The 20,691-nt window shown below is 45.5% G+C and overlaps 2 protein-coding genes across 2 annotated transcripts; one reads left to right on the forward strand and one right to left on the reverse strand.

Moving 5' to 3' along the window:
- Positions 1 to 2,501: 2,501 nt before the first annotated feature.
- On the reverse strand, positions 2,502 to 10,883 carry GALM (galactose mutarotase). The gene is made up of 7 exons (XM_078616991.1): positions 10,377 to 10,883; positions 8,413 to 8,567; positions 6,779 to 6,985; positions 5,869 to 5,950; positions 5,385 to 5,526; positions 4,631 to 4,805; positions 2,502 to 2,753 (listed from the first exon to the last, which is right to left on the reverse strand). Exons 1-7 carry the CDS (start codon positions 10,573 to 10,575, stop codon positions 2,673 to 2,675), a joined length of 1,041 nt encoding a protein of 346 aa, XP_078473117.1. The 5' UTR covers positions 10,576 to 10,883; the 3' UTR covers positions 2,502 to 2,672.
- Positions 10,884 to 13,197: 2,314 nt separating this feature from the next.
- On the forward strand, positions 13,198 to 20,187 carry ERG28 (ergosterol biosynthesis 28 homolog). The gene is made up of 5 exons (XM_078616850.1): positions 13,198 to 13,356; positions 15,631 to 15,805; positions 16,720 to 16,810; positions 17,834 to 17,952; positions 18,858 to 20,187. The coding sequence occupies exons 2-5, from the start codon at positions 15,658 to 15,660 to the stop codon at positions 18,947 to 18,949; spliced, it is 450 nt and encodes a 149-aa protein (XP_078472976.1). The 5' UTR covers positions 13,198 to 13,356; positions 15,631 to 15,657; the 3' UTR covers positions 18,950 to 20,187.
- The last annotated feature ends 504 nt before the right edge of the window (positions 20,188 to 20,691 follow it).

Here is a 20,691-nt window from a genome sequence, read left to right on the forward strand (position 1 = left end):
GGATCATAGTCTTCCTGTGCGGTGGAATGGATGGAGCTGCTCTGTGAAATGTCGTTGAAGGCGTTGGCGTATCTGCCAAATTGTGATGCCGTACGGTCAATTCGGTTTTTGCTCCTGTTATTTAAACTACCCATGCCTCTTTCCGACTCGTGTGTTTGTGTATCCTTTCGGTGGTCCAATTGAGATTAATCGTACCATACGTGTAACTTGCAAAGAGTTTTTTTTTAATTTGCAAAAGTAGTGGTTTATTGATTGTTTTTTTTTTAAATATACTGTAATTCTATACGTTGAAAATGAGTGTTTGAGTTTTCTCTTGTGTCCTTGGTGAATACGATTCATGATCTTTTCATAGCACAGTTGAAGGGATGTTGAGATACATTTTATTTGTTTCCTAGTTTTCACAGTGGGTATTTAACACTAAGAAGAAGAAAACTTCGTACTCGAAGCAGTTTTTTTTCTATTATCAGAAATTGGCTCTGCGTAAATCAGACATTTATAACGCTGAGCTAGACGTTACTTTCCCGAAATAATTTCCAAGGAAGTTTTACGTTGGTTAAAATTGCACAGGTATTCATTGAATGCATATCATCCAAATGCTAAGATATTTTTTGCCGATAAGATTACTTTATAATCAAAGAACAGTGTGGGATATTTCTTTTGAAGACCATCAGGCTACAGTTTTCATGGGGTGCGAATTAATTGCATATCGGAAGAATCTGTTGATGTTGTGGACAATTTATTTTGCGTACAATTCTACAGAAAAACTGTCGGCAATTTGCAGACTGAAGAGAGGAGCAATAGGACGATGGACTGAAATGGATTCATAACATCACGCAATGGAGTGGTCGCAAGCCACCTTGTGTATGCCGCAGAAGAGTTGATGATGAATCGTTGGATTCATTACCGAAAACCTATTTCTAAAAGAGGCGCAAGACCAATTAAAAATAATATTGCACATTTAACCGTTCACGTAATAATTCGATGTTGGGCAAGTTGGATATGAAAATGTAGAAATAGGTTGGTGGCAGGTAATCCAACTATTCATCATCACGGGAAATTCCGGCAATCCTCGCAGCGGCTTTTGGTTGGCCATTCAATAAAGACGGTGGTCACCGCATCGCTCGGCGGTTTCAGAATGCGCTTCTGCGGCTGTCTGGAACGAGTCTTCCTTCGGATATTCGGAAGCCACTGGAGCTATATGCACTTTTAAATCATCTCGATTGAAAACTCAATTCTTTAGAGCTGCTTTTTGTGTTTAGTTTGCTGTCCTTCCCCCGCGATTAGCACGGTTGGCTACGCTACGGGGCGAAAGACGTTCAACGTAAATGCATTCGTACGCACAATGAGTATGTTGTTGAGTGTCTTGTAGAATTGTACACGTGCTTAAAAAATGTACACATGGTGCCCTGTGAAACAAGGTCATGGATGCGTGGTAAAATCACCCGCATGAACCACAAGGTGTGGGGAGGCTTTCATCCAGCTGTGGATTGACGAAAGGGCTGTGCTTGCACATCCTGTGAGTTTTTCCAGGGAGCGAAAGTGTTTTTGTTCTTCCTGTGTAGTTCTACAGAAAAGCATAAAGACAGGATTTTGCGTGAATGTCCTCGCCCAAAAAGAGACTCCCACATAACACTGCACATGAGCAGAACTTCGTTCTGTCTCCACGTATAAATAAAAAAACTCATTCTATTGGCCGATTTTCTTTCCAGACCAACATTATAAAGCTGCATTTGTTTAACAATTATGACAACTGAGTGAGCTTGCTTAAGCAAACGATGCTCGATGGATATTGGCTGCTAAGCTGATGGGCTAAAACGCATTTTCATCTATGCGGAGACCTAGAATGGAATGTTTATATTATTCCTTCACCAATAATGTTCAACAGGAACGCATGAGATTGTGTACATCATAACAATGGGTCCCATTTATCCGTTGCTAGTCAACAGGCCAGCTTTTTAACCATGATGCATCTCTCTTACCAATTTATATAGTGCATTTTGTCTATGACTAAATAACCCATAATGCTCCTGATCCCACAGATTTTGGAAGCTAAGCAGGGGATTTGTTGACAGTGCTTGGATGGGTAAACATTGACTGGACCGCTTTTAGAGTTGGTCTCGGTTGCTGAAGCAGAGAACTTGTAACGGGTGAGATGAGAGGTAGGAGAGTGCATGAAGGGGGAGTGAGATGAGAGATATAGGATGCATGCGCAGAGTGGAGCAGATTAAATTGACAGTGCGTGGAGAATGGTTATGAGTGGTGCGAGAGTGCATGATGGGAAATAGAAGCGATCAGAGATAGGAGGGTGTGTGGAGGTGAGTAGTGAGATGAGAGGTAGGAGAGTGCATGAAGGGAAGTATAATGAGATGACAGGAGAGTGTGTGGAGGCGAGTAGAGATAAGAGGGAGTCCAGGTAAGATGTGTAAGATGGCGAATGCGATTTTTAATTTGATTCAGCATTTGTATTGGGAGCCAAGTTAAATTCACAGCAAAGCGGCATGCAATTGTCACGTGATATTTATTTTACGGAGCAATACATTTACAAAATGTTACACTTTTAACAATTAATTTTCTTAAGTTCATACGCAATTACATGTTTTTATTATAAGAGATATTCTGTGCATTGTTATGTGACAGGATTGCACTAATTAAGGTGCTTGTTTCTTGGGTGGTTATGGTGAGACTGTGAATGTGAACCACGTGGTGTGGTTGTATTCCTCTCCTGGTCTCAGCAGGGCATTGGGGAAGTTGGGCTGTAGAGACAACAAAACGAAACGCGCACACACGACCAATTAGATCCTAGAAACATCTCGCAACAACAACATAGGCATTTCCCCTCCCAGACGATTCCATGAAATGTTACTTGTGGCGACGCATGGTAAAATACTATGGACTCATCTTCTTGGTTCTTTCGGTAAAGTCACGTAGAAGGGAAGTAATAAAATAATACAATAATAAAACATAATAAAAGAATATAAAATAATTTTTTATTATTTTATTACTTCCCTTCTAAGTGACTTTACCGAAAGAACCAAGAAGATGAATCCCTGCAGTCACGAAAGCTTTAAATCGAAATTTAACCGCTGCTATGGACTCGTTTTTAAAGATTCTGGGGAACTTTTGATTTAAAGCTTTCGTGACTGCAAGGATTCGTATGCTTGGTTGGTTTCCCTTCTACGTGACTTTACCGAAAGAACCAAGAATATTCTGGGGAACGTTAAACCCTTGATTCTTACTCGCACGCAAAGTCCCAAATTGCGTTCCGCGAGCTCAATCCATCTTCTTGGTTCTTTCGGTAAAGTCACGTAGAAGGGAAATAATAAAATAATAAAAATAAAACATAATAAAATAATTCTCACGACGTTTCGGCCGCAACGCGAGCAGCCGTCCCTCAGGTGAAGAACAGGTCTTTCGAGAAAACTGTCTTTATGTTTTATTTTTAATATTTTATTATTTCCCTTCTACGTGACTTTACCGAAAGAACCAAGAAGATGGATTGAGCTCGCGGAACGCAATTTGCGACTTTGCGTGCACGCAAGAATCAAGGGTTTAACGTTCCCCAGAATATTCTTGGTTCTTTCGGTAAAGTCACGTAGAAGGGAAACCAACCAAGAAGATGAATCCCTGCAGTCACGAAAGCTTTAAATCGGAGCTCAATCCAGTTCGTGCGTCGTTGGACCCTTAAGGTGTTTGCGAAGGTTCAGCCCTGCACATTGCTTGCTTCCACCACTGCTGGTGGAAGGGCCTCCACTGGAGGGAGCTCTAGAGGGCCTGCCTCGAGGACTTTTCGGCCGAATTTTCCACACTGCCCAGACATGTTGGAAGAGGGAATGCCAAAAGCCTTACCCCCCCCCCCACCAAAAGCGACTTGCCAATTGTTTGTTGCGCTATTATTTATGGCTAGGCCACCTTTGAAAGAGGGCTACGTAGTTCCGTGGGCTTTACCTGGTAAGATAAAAAAATAAAATTGTTTCGTATTATTTGCAGATTTTTTTTATTGATCTGCTTACCTTTCCTATACCTTCCACTCCTATCGTGTGTTTGTATTGTTTGTTGTTGTAACCATCTGAGCCCACCCCCCTCCATCCCTGAATTTTTGAAATATCGGGGCCAAGAGGATCCGGGGTACAGGCGGGTGTGCCACAGTGGCCTTAAAAGCATTATGTTTGGAGTTTGGATGTTCTCCCCGTGGCCACGTGGATTCTTACTCCGGGTCCTCTGGGTTTTCCCTCCACATTTAGAAGCATGCGTTGAGGCCGTTTAGTTTATTTTGCGGCTATAAATGTCCAAATGATGAGCCATGTTGTTGAGCTATCATTTATGTCCAGGTCGCTTTTGAAAAATAATTTAATTCCTCAGCGGGCTGTGCCTGGTAGGATGGGAATGGTTTAGTTTTGTGTTTGTACGTGTTTGGGTGATTTGTTTACCTTTCTTGTACTTAGCACTATCGTGTTTTTATATTGCGTTTGTTGTTGTAACGTTCTTACCCGCCCCTCCTGGACATCTGTGAAAAAAAGAGCTTTACAGCTCATAGGATTCCCCCAGTCTAAATAATGATTCCGATTATGAAATACGAAGCCGGAGACCAAAAGGGAAGGGAACCCTTCTCCCGGCCGAGTACCCAGCTCACCTTATTGACTGCGTCGGGCCAGTTCTGTGTCTCGAGGCAGAAGGCCGAGTGGCGGGGGTAGGTACAACCGTCCTTCCCTTGGAGGGAGCCGTCCAGGAAGTTGGCCGTGTAAAACTGCACACCGGGCTGCGTGGTCTCCACCGTCATCACACACCCCCTGCCTGCATGGCAAGCCCTGAGAAAACACCCCATGTCACAGCAGTTTCAACAGGCGAAGAGCGTGACAGCGACACAAAATGCACGCAAACTGTTTTTTGCGTTTTGTTTGTTGTCCTCCCCCATTAGCACGGTTGGCGATGTACGGTGAGAAAGAAGCTCACACCCCACCCCACCTCCGTGTACTCAGTCATGTTTCCGCTCCGTTTCCCTCCTGGCTCCCCTCCATTGGAATAAACTCCCAATCCACATCAAACGTGCAACTTCACTGACCATTTTTCATTCCTCCCTTAAGATATTTTTTTTCAATCGTGTATCTCTCTACTACTGCCTGTCCTTAGCCATTCCCGTCCTTCCTAACCTCGCCCCTCCCCTGCTCCTATCACCCTTCCTTGCCATCCCTTCCCCTCTCCCAACACTCAAATCCCATCCCTTTTCCCCATCGGCCAATACTAATGTACCATTTTTAATTCTTGTAAAGCGCTTTGACATGGTTGGATAACAACATCGCAAGGGCCCTACGAATTTAACGTTGGGTAATTCGCCAAACTTTGGCCAACATTTTGATACATTTTCTCCAAATGAAGACTTCGTTCACCTGGCGCATGTCTGTCGCTCCCCGCTCTGGCTCAAGCAGAAGTTGTGGTCAAAGCCATCACCGGGAAGCTGTGGCAGCCGATCCCGCAGAATCACGGGAGAGCGAAGGTCAAAGGGCGTGTCCTTTACCGCCGCCACCTCGCCTTCCAGAGGAAACAAACAAGTTCAGGAAATATGCAAAGCTTGGAGTAACAGATGCTTTTATTATCGTCTGCTCGTCTTGGCGAGCCAGGGGACATTCGGCAAGGTCCGTGGCTTTACCACATCAAAATAGCTTGTGATGCATGTTCCAGACCGCATTTAGGGTATAATTCCCATCTTGACTGCTCATTTTGTATAAAAACTCATTGTAAAGCAATAACGGTGGCAATGGGGGACACTGGGCACTAAAAAAAAAAAAAAAATCGGAAAGAAAATTAACGTTCGCCGAGACAAAAATCTGAACTTTACACTAGTGGCGCACTTGGGTTAATCTGTGTGCTTACCAGTGGGGATGACGTTGTCGTCCACAGGTAAATATTCTTCAGCCATAATCGTGACCTCGTGGTCGTATATATCAGGCGAGCCCTGCAAAAACCATAGGCCAATAAAAGGTGTTAAACCATATGGTACTAAGAAATGTTTTGCTCATTTGCCCTTTCTTTAGATCACATTGTACAGATTTTGCACGTTCTTTCATTTGTTAACATACCCTCTGCTCCATAGGGAATTGTTCATCATCCGGCCATCAAATGGATATTAATAAGAGTTAGAATTTTTTAAAATATAGACAAGAGCTTGCATTACGTTAAAAACCAGAGAGAATGTGATGGTTTATGTTTGTAATTTGCTGGTAACCAGACTGGGAAAATAAAAATATTAAAATCCATTTGAATCATGGGTAGCAACCCAGCACTGCATCTAACATCTCCATAGTGCTGGGTCAATACTCTGACCCCTAAGCCGATTAGCATGGTTGGCTACGTACGGCGCGAAAGAATTTCAACATACATACAAAAAGATCAGAAGTGTGATTTTCACTTTATGCAGCTGCGCATATTTAACGTTAACACTAAAACACGCACCCCGACAATTATCTTGTTCATGCCACTGCTGGCAGAAGGGCCACCACGACAGGGAGCTCCAGAGCTGCCCGAGAGATTACTTTGGCCTACTCTTCCACACTGGCCAGACACCTTGTATGTAACAAGGTGAGCATACCCACACTTTAGCCAACCACATAACATTCTGTGGGGCACCCATTTATAATGCTGGGTGGACAGAGGGCAGGCAGATAAGGCATTCCCAACTTTCAACTGCCGCCAATGAATATATATAGAATATGCATTTGGGCCAAACTGTACAGTGCCGTTTATGTGTGTGTCAGCGCCACGCCATTCGCGTCAGTGAGGTCACCTGCCCAGCCAGATTGAAGTAGGCATGGTTGGTGAGGTTGATGGGCGTGGTGCGCGTGGTCGTGGCTCGGTAGTTGATGGACAGCTTGTTGTCCACCAAGCGGTACGTGACGGTGGCGCTCAGGGCGCCGGGGTATCCCTCGTCCCCGTCGGGACTCGTGTGTGTGAGACGCACTCCGTCCTCCAGCTGCTCTGCCAACCACACGGCCTGTGGATGCACCGCACCGGCAGAGGAGAGGGGGATGGTACGAGGCTCCGCAGTCTGGTTTTGTGCGTCTTCCGTTGTTTGACACAAACTCTCGGATAGAAATACCAACGTTGAACACGTAGGCTTTCGCGGCCAATATCAACCATAAGAGGTTTTTTTTCGGTTAGATCGCGTAAATATGTGTGTCGTTCAAACCCGCCACCACCCGACACAGCCAACTAGTCAGGGTTGTCACGTAAACAGAACATGCCAGATTGTAAATGCTGTGGCTTGGCTCTTCAACACACCGGTGTGCTGTACTAGTGACAAATTGGCATGTTCTGTTTACGTGACAACCCTTACTAGTTGGCTGTATCGGGTGATGGCGGGTTTTAACGACACATTTATATATTTACACGATCTAACCCAAAAAAAACTATTATGGAAAAATACCAATATTGGCCACACTGTCAGCAGTACAGGAATATCGATTTTGTTGTACTAAGCTGTAACATCTACACCCACCTCCTTTATCAGTCCACACGTACCAGCGCGATGTGCCTTGGGTCAAATAAACCCCCACGATCTGCACAGCATGGGGAGGCCCGAGTCCAGTGTTTGTCATGGGAGTTGTTTGATCATGGTTCAACCGCAACGGTTAACGCGGCTTTGTGAAAAATAGGGGGTGGCCCGGGACCAGTTCAGATATCACTAAAATCTGATGTTAGATAAGGCAAGGAATTAAACCGAGGTCACTGGATATATAAAACCAGAGTGCTAACCACTGCAACGCAACTTCCTCCAATAAAACCGCCACACTTGTTTAGTCACGGCTGGCTGAAACTCAGAGTCCAACTCCGCATCTCAGCAATGTTAGCTCAGTTGTTAATTCAGCCACCTCTTCACACTTAGCATTACTTAAACCTCTATTAAATCAGCTGTCCAATCATTTAAGTAGACTAGAGTATAAAGTGCCTCGAATCCACGACTGGTTTACCAGGCAAATGCCCAGTTCTGGTGGCCCAGCCAAACCCAGATTACTATAACATTAAATGTATAACACATACTGTTGAAATGTTGATATTCAGCATTTGCTATTTTGTGCGAATGATTTTTTTTTAAATAACGTGTAAATATAATGTGCATATGGGCAGAGAAGAAAGCAATCACTGTGCAGGCTTTGGGAGCGGCGCCGTTCCCGCTCTCCGTTGTGTTTTCGGGTTTAATAACGCGTGTTTCTTACGCACGACGATCAGCGTGTTTCTCAATCCACGAGCTGGGGGAGCTTCTTCTAGCACAGTTCAACTTCCAAAGAGGCTTCCCAACACGCGGAGGGAAACGTCAAGACGTGCCGGACACAACACGGCGGCAACCAACCCGTAAAACACGTCGGAGAGCTAGACCCCGAAAGGAACTAACTGCCGAAGACGGCATATCCCCTCGCTTGCCTTGTCAAAGCCGACGATGCCACCGTGTAGGCTGTTGGGGCCATTGTTGATGGCGAGGGTGTAATCCTTCCCGTCCACCGCAAACCGACCGGCCGCAATCCTATTTGCGACCCGACCCACCACGGCGCCAAAGTATGGGTGCTTCTCCAGGTATCCTGCAACATTCGGGTACAGTATGTTGAACTTCTTTCACACCATACTTAGCCAACTGTGCTAATCGTACATCCAATTCAGCCTGTAGCGTGACCTCGCTTTTTAAAATGATTTTTCATTGAAGTCAGTGTTCTTCATTGCAAGGCCCGCGGGCTAGTGGCGGCACCAGGTGGACTTTAGTGCCGCCCCCGACAATACACAAATGTGAAAACACCCCCATCATCATCGTGTTGCCGTCAAAACCCAACAATGGTTCCTAATGTGTGGTGGCCCTCACACACTGATGATGTCTTATCGGCGAAAGTGCCCCCCCACCAACTATAAAAATTAGTGAATAACACTGATTTAAGTATTTTACCTGGAAAGTCCCTCAGGATGGACCATCGCATTCGCAGCGATGCTGTTGGCGGTGTCAATTTAGAAACGTAGAGTATTTGTCCGCTATAAATTTCCACACGATAAGCCACTTAGTTGAGCTATCATTTGTGATAGCTTCTGAAATAAGAGCTATATAGCTCAGTGGTGGGCCTTACCTGGTAAAATAGACTTTAAACATACATAGCAGACACGTTATGACACGTACATGTAAAACTTACAATCTATGCTGTATGCATTTATAATGTATACATTTGAACAGTATCAAGAAAACAAACAAAGCAGCTCAAGGTGCGAGTATACAAGACGCAGTATAAGTTCTATCTATATTCTTAAGATGAAAGCTATTTAGTAGAATGTACGATAGAGACGACAGCATATCCACATCGTCATTCAATCTTTTTAGCATTCAATATGTTTTAGTTTAGAGTTCGTTTATGACATGTCCTCCACAAAAGCCAGCCAAACCTGAGCGCTTGACCACTTATTTCGTAAGGGATGACCACACGCTTCGCATCTCCTTTGAGTTTGGTGGTTTAAGCAAGGCTAAGACCATGAGACGTGCCAATTCGAGGGCTGTGAAGAGAGGAAGGCCCATTGCCATTGAACGTTGCTTATTTCATACGAAATCATTTCCTTTCAAGGCCACAGTGTGTCTTGAGTTCGTATGCCCTCCTCAAGAAGGCCCATGGCCCTGAACGTCGCCTATTTCATACACATATATACACACACCCTTCATTTTCAATGCCAGTGTCCTTGAATTCAATGCCCTCCTCAGGAAGGCCCATTGCACTGAACGTCTATTTCACACCCTTAAACCTTCAAGGCCACAGTGTTCTCGAATACGTATGCGCTCCTCAAGGAGGCCCATTGCCTTGAACGTCGTCTACTCACACACATTTAAAAAAACACCCTTCACTTTCAAGGCCAATGTTCTTGAATTCAATGCCCTCCTCAGGAAGGCCCATTTCACTGAACGTCTATTTCACACTCTTAAACCTTCAAGGCCACAGTTTTCTAGAATACTTACGCCCTCCTCAAGGAGGCCCATTGCCCTGAACGTCGTCTATTTTATACACACATAAAAAAAAACCACCCTTCACTTTCAAGGCCACGGTCAAAGCAAAGCGCACTTAAAAAAAACACCCCGCGTGGATGGAAGCCACCACCACCACCGCCACCACCAACACCACCACCACCGCCACCACCAACACCACCACCGCCACCACCAACACCACCACCAACACCACCACCACCGCCACCACCAACACCACCACCACCACCACCACCACCGCCACCACCAACACCACCAACACCACCACCACCACCGCCACCACCAACACCACCACCACCGCCACCACCAACACCACCGCCACCACCAACACCACCACCGCCACCACCAACACCACCGTTGGTAGGCCTCGTGCATCCCTCACCGTGTATGGAGGGGAACCCCAGCACCACGTCCACGGGAGGGCCCACCTTGCCCGGCACCTCCAGGCCCTGGAGGATCCCCCCGAGGCTCAGCACCTTGACCACGAGTCCTCCGTCGGCAGCGCGGAGCGTGAAGCGCTCTACGGCGAGACCTTCGGCGGTCTCGCCGAAGATTTCGCGACTGACTCGCGTGTTCGGCATTCGCGAGGACTTGGGGGAGGTTGTTCTGGGTTGCAAGCGGATCGAAAGTGGAGCGGAGAGGACGGATGGTGATGATGGAGGAGGAAGAGCAAAATGTGGTGGATGGGAAGGGAGGGATGAGATGGGGGGGTGGGTGGCGTGAGGAATTTGGTGATGATGGAGGGGGGAAAGCACAGGTGGTGGATGGATGGAAGGAAAGAGGAGGCGAGAGGGTTGGGTGATGGAGGAGGAGGAGGAAGAGCAAAGGTGGTGGAAGGAAGGGAGGGAGGAGATGGGGGAGAGGCGGGCGAGGTGGAGGCGTTGCCCGCACGACGAGGCGGGGCTCGGAGCTCGCGTCCTCGACCGCCAAAGTGAAGCTCCGCCACGCCATCTTGCGTGAGGTTGAGGGCATTTAACATTTAAATATTCACTAAGTTTTTTTAAAAAATTTATTTTACCAGGTAAGGTCATTTCAATTGTTCTCTAACTTTTATTTATTTATTTATTTTACCAGGTCAGGTTATTTAACATTTAAATGTTCACTCATTGTTTTTTATTTTTTGTTTGCAGATAAGGTCATTTAACTGTACAATAACTATTTTGATTTTATTTTACCAGGTCGGGTTATTTCACATTTTATTGTTCACTGACTTTTTGTTTTATTTTACCAGGTCATGTTATGTAACATTTTAATATTCACTAACACATTTTTTTTTCCACCAGGTTAGGTCATTTAACATTGCACTATTCACTTTATTGTATTTTACCAGGTCAGGTTATTTAACATTTAACTATGCATTATTATTATTTTTTTACCAGGTAAGTTAATTTAACATTTAACTATTCGCAATTTTTTTTATTTTATTTTACCAGGCGAGGTAATTTAAATAACTGACTATTAGACAAATAACTTTTTTTATTTCACCAGACGAGGTAATTAAAATAATCATATTTATTTTACCAGGTAAGGCCCACTGAGCTATGCTGTATTAATAGGGACTAAACCGGTCAGAAATTGTCTCATTGGTGTCAAAGTGATCTATTTGGCGTGTGAACATCATAACATCTGCTGTTGTATTGCCAGAAAGGGTGAAAGCTATTCTTATTTTTCATACTTTGATACTGGCAAAAAAGATCCCACGATATCATTGGTGCCTGTCAGTAGATCACATTTGCTTAAAATAAAATATATTTTCACGATGGCCTAAGGCAGGTTAACCCAATGCAGTTCTTAAAGAACTTCATGGGCTTTTGCGTTTTCTGAAGACAAAATGCGCTGTTACAGATTGTAATCATACTGGAAGGAACCTCCTGGTTACACCAGCCCACATGGGGATTATTGTGTCCGTCGTGCAGGGAGGGGCTTGGTGGGGAGGGAGGAGCTGGGTGGGGAGGGGAGGGTGGGGAGGGGCTGGGTGGGGAGGGCGGGGAGGGGTTGGGTGGGGAGGGTGGGGAGGGTGAGGCTGGGTGGGGGGTGGGAGGGGTGGGGCTGGGTGGGGAGGGGCTGGTCACCCCGTGGTGCCCTTATAAAACTCAACGTTTAACCTACTCACGCCGGCTTGTGCCCGCCCTCACAGTGGGGCATATTTGCGGAATACACCACGCCGCCGTTGACCCTGGCCATTGACCGAGCAACCCAACGTTCCTACCAGCTCCCTCCACCTAGCCCAGCCCCTCCCCACCCAGCCCCTCCCCACCCAGCCACTCCCCACCCTCCTCTCCCCACCCAGCCCCTCCCTGCACGACGGACACAATAATCCCCTGTGGGCTGGTGTAACCAGGAGGTTCCTACCAGTATAACATTGAAACTTAAACCATGACATGCAATAGACTATAATGTAATCGGCAATGCGATGATGTGACGTAATGTAACACAAACATTGGCAGCACAGACGTGTGTTAATCCACTGCTGGATAAAGGCCTCCTCCACACGCCATGTCGGTTTAGGGGTTAATTGACCATACTTCACCACTGCAGTGTACACAACTTTATACATTGGTGTTACACTGCCCCCTGTTGCCCATAACGTTAAGAGGCTTGCGGGTGTAATACAGTAGAGGATATGAAACAATTGAATTAGGTTTTAGGGGCCGTCCATAAATGACGTCACGCACCTTGGGGGGGGGGTCAGACATTTGTGACGAAGGGGGGGTGAGAAATGTGACGTCACATCAAAATGCGCAATTTTAGATAAATATAGACAACGCGTAACTAAATAGACTTTTAAAGAAATGTTTTCTCCTACAACATCAGAGTGCAGCGCCATATTAAATACGCACTACAATGAAAATAGTTTAAAGCGATTTGAAGCATGTTTTTTTTTGGGGGGGGGGGGGGTGCAGAGCTTTGTGACGTCATATTTGAGGGGGGGGGGGTCTGACTTTTTGTGACGCCGTGTGACGAAGGGGGGGTGGGGGTCAAAACTCGTCAAAAATCGCGTGACGTCATTTATGGACGGCCCCTATAAACATCAGCACCGGGAAGACAAAGGCGGTCGGGCGTGGTCGCTGGCCACTGCACCCCCTAGCGACTCGCTAACAGCACTTGCCCCCCCCAACCTGCGAAGGCTACCCGGGGGATCTTTGTCTTTGGTTTTGTATAACTTTATTGACAACGCGGCGGCTGACGAAGGCTGCCCCACTATTGGCGTGGGGCGGCCACGCCACCCACTGAAGGGGCGGATGAGACCATCGTTCCCTCCTCCTCCTCCATCCTCCTCCTCCATCTCTCACATCCCTCACCCTCCTCCTCCTTCTTCAATCACCTCGGGGGCCCACTCCGGCCGGAACGGGAACGCAGAGGTACCGTACAACATTGTTGCTGAACAATTCGTGATCGCGTGATGGGTTTGGTGCCAGAGGTCGCAAACGGGTTTTGATTCCTTACCCGTACCCGGCCGCACCAGGGTCGCAAACGGGTACCCGTACCCGGCCGTACCCGTACTCTACCCGTACTCGGCCGGGTACGGGTAAGGTACGGGTATCGGGTACCTGATTGCGACCTCTGGGATGAAGCCATGTTGCAGGCGCGGGTGGGTTGATTCTAGGAACTTGAATTGTGTAAAGAGACAAGACGTTGGGAAATGAGTGACAAACGGTGACTCACCAGTGACTCACGGCCTACCCGTACCCGTACCCGGCCGCACAAGGGTCGCAAACGGCTACCCGTACCCGGCCGGGTACGGGTAGCCGGGTATCGGGTAGGGTACGGGTATCGGGTACCCGGTTGCGACCTCTGGTAGGTGGGAGGAGACGGTGCTGAAAGGCGATGGTGGTTGCAGCACGCCCGTGACTTGTTCCACCTATTGTCCCACCCAGCATTGTGAATGGGTTGACAGGCAAGCGGAGTGGTAGAGGGGCATACATTCAGTCCGTACGCATGGAGGGGTCTACTGACAATGTACGCATAGGAAACGTGGTGGGGGTGGTGATGCCTCGATAATAATTGATCTACATTGGCCTTTCAGATGAGTTCGATAGTCCGTTTGCTTAAACACGTTAATATAAAATTTCGATTTAAAGCTTTCGTCACTGGAGGGATTCATCTTCTTGGTTCTTTCGGTAAAGTCACGTAGACTGGAAATAATAAAACAATAAAACAATAAAATAATTCTCACGACGTTTCGGCCACAACGCAAGCAGCCGTCCTTAGGTGGAGAACAGGTCTGTCGAGGAGACAGACCTGTTCTCCACACTTTTTAGGTAAATTTTTTTTTATATTTAATTACCAATTGCTTAATGGTGGCAGGCAATCATCTGACCCATAGGTGGCAGCCATCTCAAGCCAGAGGACGAGAGGACTCTAGCCGCCACGCATATAAAGGATTTATAGTGAAAAACTTTGTTTTTACGGGTTGATTTATTAGCGAGATGCTGCCTCCAGTGGAGGGCCCTTTATTTGTATTTTTTTAAATTATAAAATTCAGTACAACTGGCTTTCGACGTCCTCTGGTCGAGCACCAATTGGGTCGAGGCTCAAAAGAAAGCCGTCCCTTGGTGTGGACCAATCAGTTTCAAGGACAATGCATCATATATTATCATAGTGTGTGTTTTTGCTTGCATTTGACTGCAAGTATTGTGGTTAATGCAGACATGACTCCTTGTAAAAAAGGTGTCAGTTTTGTTGCCAGAAAAAAGGGGGAAAACCCTATTATTATTACTAGAAGAATTATTACCGGTAATTGTCAAATAAAGGTGACATTTTTGTAAACATATAAATGCATGCCTCCTCTCCGTAATGATATCATTATCACAGTTTATATTTTCCCCCCAATTATATTCGGATTGTGATTATCAGCGCCATGTCCCGAGACAAATAATTAATTTGGAAATCTTGGAGAGCAGTGCTCTACCCCCCCCCCCTCCCCGTGTTTGAAAACGCCCCGCGGAAGTGGATATCCCACAGCTACCTTCAAGTGACACTTGATTCAACGAAGTACAGTGTAGAGAGCAGCACCCGCTCTACGTTAATGTTCGCCGCATGACAGTCGAACCAATATATTCTCAGAACTCGAATTAAACCAAGTGAAGAGTTGAACGAAATGTAATGTGATGGATTTTTGTGCAGTAATTCAGCAGTGGATTGACTAATTTCCTGTGTATGTACATGTTGCACTGGTGACTCTTTCCCCATCAGCCATGTCTTTCTCTTAGCCCTGCTCACATCCCAGATTTTCACGGCTGGTGAACCGATCTAACTGTTTTTTCCTCTCCGATGGGTTATGACCTGATTAATAATAATTTTGTATATTTGGTATTTGCATCGTCACGAAGGTGCTATGTTTCACCGACGGACAGAGTCTGCCAGCAGCGAGCGATGGTTGCAATGTGTAATCCCAATTGAGTAACTTGCAATATTTCACATTCGGAGCGTTACGCCGGAACACAATGGGCCTATTTGTTCCGAACGACGTCAGGAGATTTTTTTTACGTCCACTTGTGAAGCGGACGTTATTTATACCCGCAGTTGTAACCAGAGCGGGCTGTCGGATTCAAACCAAGAAGTTCTGCGGCAAGTGGCGTACGGGCTACCGCTGGGCCGTGTCACCACCCCGGCTCTTTTGTGTGTGCCCTCAGAGACCGCGTGCGAAGAGCTGAGGCATCATGGCCGGGGAGGGACCAGGTCGCGTGCTGTCTGTCCTGCGGGCGTGGCTTCTCATCGTGGCGCTCATGGCCTTCGGCAACACGATTCAGACGTTCCGCAACCACAGCTTTCTCAGCACGCACCTCTACACGGGAAGCCCCAACATGGGTATGCCACGGCCACTCTGTCACTTTCTTGTCCTTTCATACAGCGTGACTAAATCACCCGCCAATGCATCCGATCTCTTTGGATTTCAGAAAACCAATTTCGGCCTGGCTAGTGCTTGGATTGAGGACTGCTGTGCATAGTGGTGCAACACCTCTAATCCTGCACAGAGGTGGAGATTGGTGGATCGCACAAATGTTTTGTGAATCTCCCCTCCCGTGAGTGTCGAGATGGAGTCATGTCCTGGCTCGCCAGGAGAAGGCAGAACAGCAAAATGTGGATTCAACCTGTTCCGTCTGCATAGGGTAGAGTGTTTCCGTCTCGCACACGTGGGTTTCCACCGTGTGCTTCGGTTTCCTCCCACATGTAAATGCTCATTAATTGGCGGACAACATCTTTAATATGGAGAGGACTGTAGAGCTTGGGCAACTGTTGCCACCAGCTCACCGGGTGTGGCTCCCTTCCCGCATGTCTGGCTTATCGCATCATTGGGTCGTTCTCTTTGAGGGTGGAGACTGTGGGCGTTATAAGTTGAAATTATTACAGCAGGTTTTCAGAGGCTGCAGGCCTACGTGGTGGGCAGCAGACGACCGCAAATTCGATTTTCGTACTGTACTGTCCTGCCAAGTCTGCGCCCTACTTTGATCAACTGGCACTGACCAGCGTGGCTGGGCAGTGCCGGTCCTCAAGAAGCTCCCGGTAGCTGGAGCGAAACGTCAGACATTGTGCCGAACAACTCTGGTTACAACCCAAAAGCAAATGAGAGTTATACAGCACAACCGAAAAAGCCTACACTGGTTTGGCTCAGCTAATCACGTTCTCTGTCTCAATATGCCTCCCACACTGCCCTTGCCATATTCAAACACCTCCTGATATTCCTGCCACTGCTGTTATGTCTGCCGCTGCTCCCAACCTAGTGAACGGGTTGCACGCACGAGCATACGGGGTGTGGACGTTGCTGTCTTCGATCGTCCGCCTAGCTTGCGCCATTGACATCACCAATAAATCGTGAGTGAGCGTTCATTTCTGAGCAGGTTATGTTTTGCCACGATATTACGTCTGTGATTAAATGTTGTATCCAAATAAATCTGATGCCCGTAATAGTGTGGTGCCGTTGTGGTGAGATGTTAACTCCCTCGCCTGGTTGTGGGTTTGATCTCAAACCTTGACGCCTGTTTATTTGGTGTTTGCATGTTCTCCCCGTGGTCACGTAGATTTTTCGCCTGGTCCTCCTCGACCTTAAGAAACATGTGCTTAGAGTATTTGGCAACTATATATTTCCACATGATAAGCCACTTTGAGCTATAATTTAAAAACGAGCTATATAGCTCAGTGGGCCTTACCTGGTAAAATAAAAAAGTTAATGGCAAAATTGGGAGAGAAGATATGCCCAACACATGGCCTAATCCAGATGACCATACTTGAACTGACTTAAGTGTGTTTCTCATATTTGTATCCTTTATTTAATCACCAGGAAATGGCATAAACCCATTGAGCCACATGGAACATAATTGCCTCTTTTGCAAGGGCGACATGGGTTACATCATGCAATTTTAACTACACAATATTTTAAATAGATTTCAAATATAACGATTATAGATTAAATAACAAAATATTGAATAACGCTTAAGTAATACAGGTGAATTACATATTCTTGGTTCTTACTGTAAAGTCACGTAGAAGGGAAAAAAAATATTAACACAAATATAACGCAATAAAATTCTCATGACGTTTCGACTGTGTTGCAGTCGAAGCGTCGTGAGAATTTTTATGTTTGATATTTTTGTTATTTTATTTTTTCCCTTCTACGTGACTTTACCGAAAGAACCAAGAATATAAATCCCTGCAGTCACGAAAGATTTAAATCAGGTGAATTACACTTTAAACATTTACATATACAAGCATTTTACTGTCATTGCTGGAAATGAAACTGACTAGATAAGGCAAGTCGGAGTCAATGCACACTTTGCATTGCACTTGCGCGGTTTTAACATCTGCACGTTGCGTTGTTCCTTGTTTCTTTCCCAAAAGGCTTTACCTCGTGTGCCTGAGCACATTTGTGCTAGCTCTGGGCCACTTCCTGTCAGAAGCATTTGTGTACAACACAGCGCTGCTCACCGTAGGCTTGGCTGCCCCGCTGATTGTGGCCGGTACGATCTCAACACCAAAGTCTGTTCTTTACCATCATCATCAGTCGTGTAGGCCTCACCAAGCAAATTTTTTGCCATCTCTCGCGATCTTGTGATGCTGCAAAAATCCGTTGAGTTCCCGCACACTAACTACTTTTATCGCTCACGTATAATAAGCAAGGGGTCGTTTAGCTCAAAGTAAAATACGCTGCAACTCTCCAATCACTGAATAAGCCTTGCAATGTTTGCTGAATGAGTGTACAAGGCAAGCATTAAAAGTCTGTGCATTAGGGTGAAGAGCCATTTGACATCCTGAGTGAGTAATTGCTTGCTCATGCCACTGCTGGCTGAAGGGCCATCACTAAAAGTGGCTCTATTGTGCCTCCATGATATTTTACTTCTTCTTGGTTCTTTCGGTAAAGTCACGCAGAATGGAAATAATAAAATAATAAAAATAAAACAATTATATATTATATATAATTTTATTATGTTTTATTTTTATTATTTTATAAAACATAATAAAAGATAATATATTATTTTATGTTTTATTTTTATTATTTTATTATTTCCATTCTGCGTGATTTTACCGAAAGAACCGAGAAGATGAATCCCTGCAGTCACGAAAGCTTTAAATCGATATTTGACTGGCCAGACATCTGGGAAGTGATGAAAATGCCATCGCTTTATCCCACCACACGCAACCTGCCGATGCTGTGGTGAACCCATTCATACTTCTGCTTGGACAGAGGAGGAGGGCGTGTTTAAGAAAGTTGTACCGACAAGTTCAGTGTGCCAAACTTTGCATACACCATGGCAGAATCCCCGAAATGGCTTTAAAGTTGCAAGTTATGCATGGCTCACACGTGACCTAAAAAACACACACTTAGCATGAATACAGCTGACATCTGTCTGGCTTGTCCCCCTAGGTTCGTCACTTGTGGCCATGCTGATTGGCCTCTTGTACCTGAATAAAGGAGGAGAGGTCGTGTCCAGGGAGAGGCGAAAAAAGGCCTTCTGATGGTGCGGTTCGGCTCTGCAGTGTCGCGTTAATCAGTGAAAATGCACGCAGCATATTGGCGTTCAAGTATTGGAAGCATTTTGCTCATCACTTTGCAAGAGTGTCTGTTACAAGTGACTCAAGTGACGTGTAGACGCATGTTTTGCATCTGCAGCAGTACAAGATATTCAATATGCATGTGACATTTCAAAAACTATTATTTTTAGGGTACTGATACATGCAATTGTGTGTATACATTTTTAATTAGTTTTTATCTATATGCAGTAATATCAATATAAATTGGGAGAGTGTGTACATTGATACCACCCTAGCTTCTCGAATCAAATCGTGTTCCCCTAAATGTGACCAGTCATAATCTACGACCAAATCATCCTCAACGCTTTCGATCTTGCCTGATCTCGGAAGCCAAGCAAGGTTGATTCTGATTCGCACTTGAATACGAGACTGCCTAGGAATGCCAGGTATTGTAGGTGTAGTAGGAAATGGATGTATATCAATGAGTACTTGTTAACGTGTTAAAATTTCTGAGTGTCAAGCCCTGCCCTCGTGTGTGTTTTGTTTGGGTACTTCTACACGCCACTTATTAAGGGATTCGGTCAAACATTCCAATGCAGGACCCTCTTGAAATAAAAGGGCTGAGACTACGGGAGGTAATTCTGGGTAAAAAAAAAAGATAAATGTCTATAATCATGTAATTGTTGGGAGTGGTGTGCAGATACTCATCATAAATCTAGTATTCAAAGTTCCAGGCTGCTTGGGTCCAGAAATAAGCACACTGATTAATGTACAATAGTTTGCTATACGTGCATATTATTTTTACATCTGATTATTATGTATTGCCCTTGAGTATTTTTGTGCACCTGTGACTGTATTCTGGGAAGGCGTCTTTATTTGATCTTTTTCGATGTGACGTGAAACCGGAGTGAGCTATCTTGTGCACGTTTCAAGTCCCAGCATGCATCTCTTGTTAACGTGTCTGTTGGCTGAGTCACATTTGAAAAAGAGCGATATTTCTCAATGGGTTATTACTCGAATAAATTTGATTCTGCATCTCAAATTTGACCCACTCGGTCCTCATCTGAAATTGTGTTCAACATGGCTACATCAAAGTGTTCATATGCAACTCCTGTGCTGCTTCCCCTTCAAGTTTCACATTCTCTGCAACAACTATAATGATTCGAACTTATTTATGTGGACCTCTGCACCGAACCCTTTAAAATAAATATCCTGCACTCTTACCCGCTGCTTGTGCTCGGTCCGTATGTTTTGCCCTGTCGCGGTTGTATAATCCAGGGGTGGCCAAACTTCCTGACCCTACAAGCCGCTTACCAACATACATCTTCATATGTCCGAGAGCCAGAAAACACACGTGACTTTACACATGGCTATGGAGTTTTGCTTTAGAAATCTGCATCTGGATCCGCTGCCAGGGGTGAGTGCTCCAGGCTTTTCCCGATTTCAAACATTGTACCTGTTCTTTTGTTCTTTCGTTAAAGTCACGTAGGTATAAAAAATTTTAATCACGACGTTTCGGGCGCAACACGAGCGTCCGTCATCAGGTGGGGAAGCTTAGAGGTCCTTCCCTTTCCCACCTGATGGACGCTTGTGTTACGCCCGAAACGTCGTGATTTATTTTATTGTTCTACCTACGTGACTTTACCGAAAGAACCAAAGAGTATGGATTCCTGCAGTCACGAAAGCTTCAAATCAAGATTGTACCTGTTACAAATGAAGTTCTATTG

Source organism: Lampetra planeri, chromosome 52 (genome assembly GCF_965212315.1).
Source record: "Lampetra planeri chromosome 52, kcLamPlan1.2.h2, whole genome shotgun sequence".
In the NCBI taxonomy this organism is placed as follows: Eukaryota; Metazoa; Chordata; class Hyperoartia; order Petromyzontiformes; family Petromyzontidae; genus Lampetra; species Lampetra planeri.

What these genes read in the sequence shown, in the direction of transcription:
- GALM (XM_078616991.1), bottom strand. Translation starts at nt 10,575, where the DNA reads ATGCCGAACACGCGAGTCAGTCGCGAAATCTTCGGCGAGACCGCCGAA. An exon ending in GCATCGTCGGCTTTGACAAG is followed by an intron (nt 6,986 to 8,412) that starts GCAAGCGAGGGG and finishes GTGCATCCACAG; the next exon opens with GCCGTGTGGTTGGCAGAGCA. An exon ending in ACTTCAATCTGGCTGGGCAG is followed by an intron (nt 5,951 to 6,778) that starts GTGACCTCACTG and finishes TGGTTTTTGCAG; the next exon opens with GGCTCGCCTGATATATACGA.
- ERG28 (XM_078616850.1), top strand. Translation starts at nt 15,658, where the DNA reads ATGGCCGGGGAGGGACCAGGTCGCGTGCTGTCTGTCCTGCGGGCGTGG. An exon ending in CACGGGAAGCCCCAACATGG is followed by an intron (nt 15,806 to 16,719) that starts GTATGCCACGGC and finishes CTCCCAACCTAG; the next exon opens with TGAACGGGTTGCACGCACGA. An exon ending in TGCCCCGCTGATTGTGGCCG is followed by an intron (nt 17,953 to 18,857) that starts GTACGATCTCAA and finishes TTGTCCCCCTAG; the next exon opens with GTTCGTCACTTGTGGCCATG.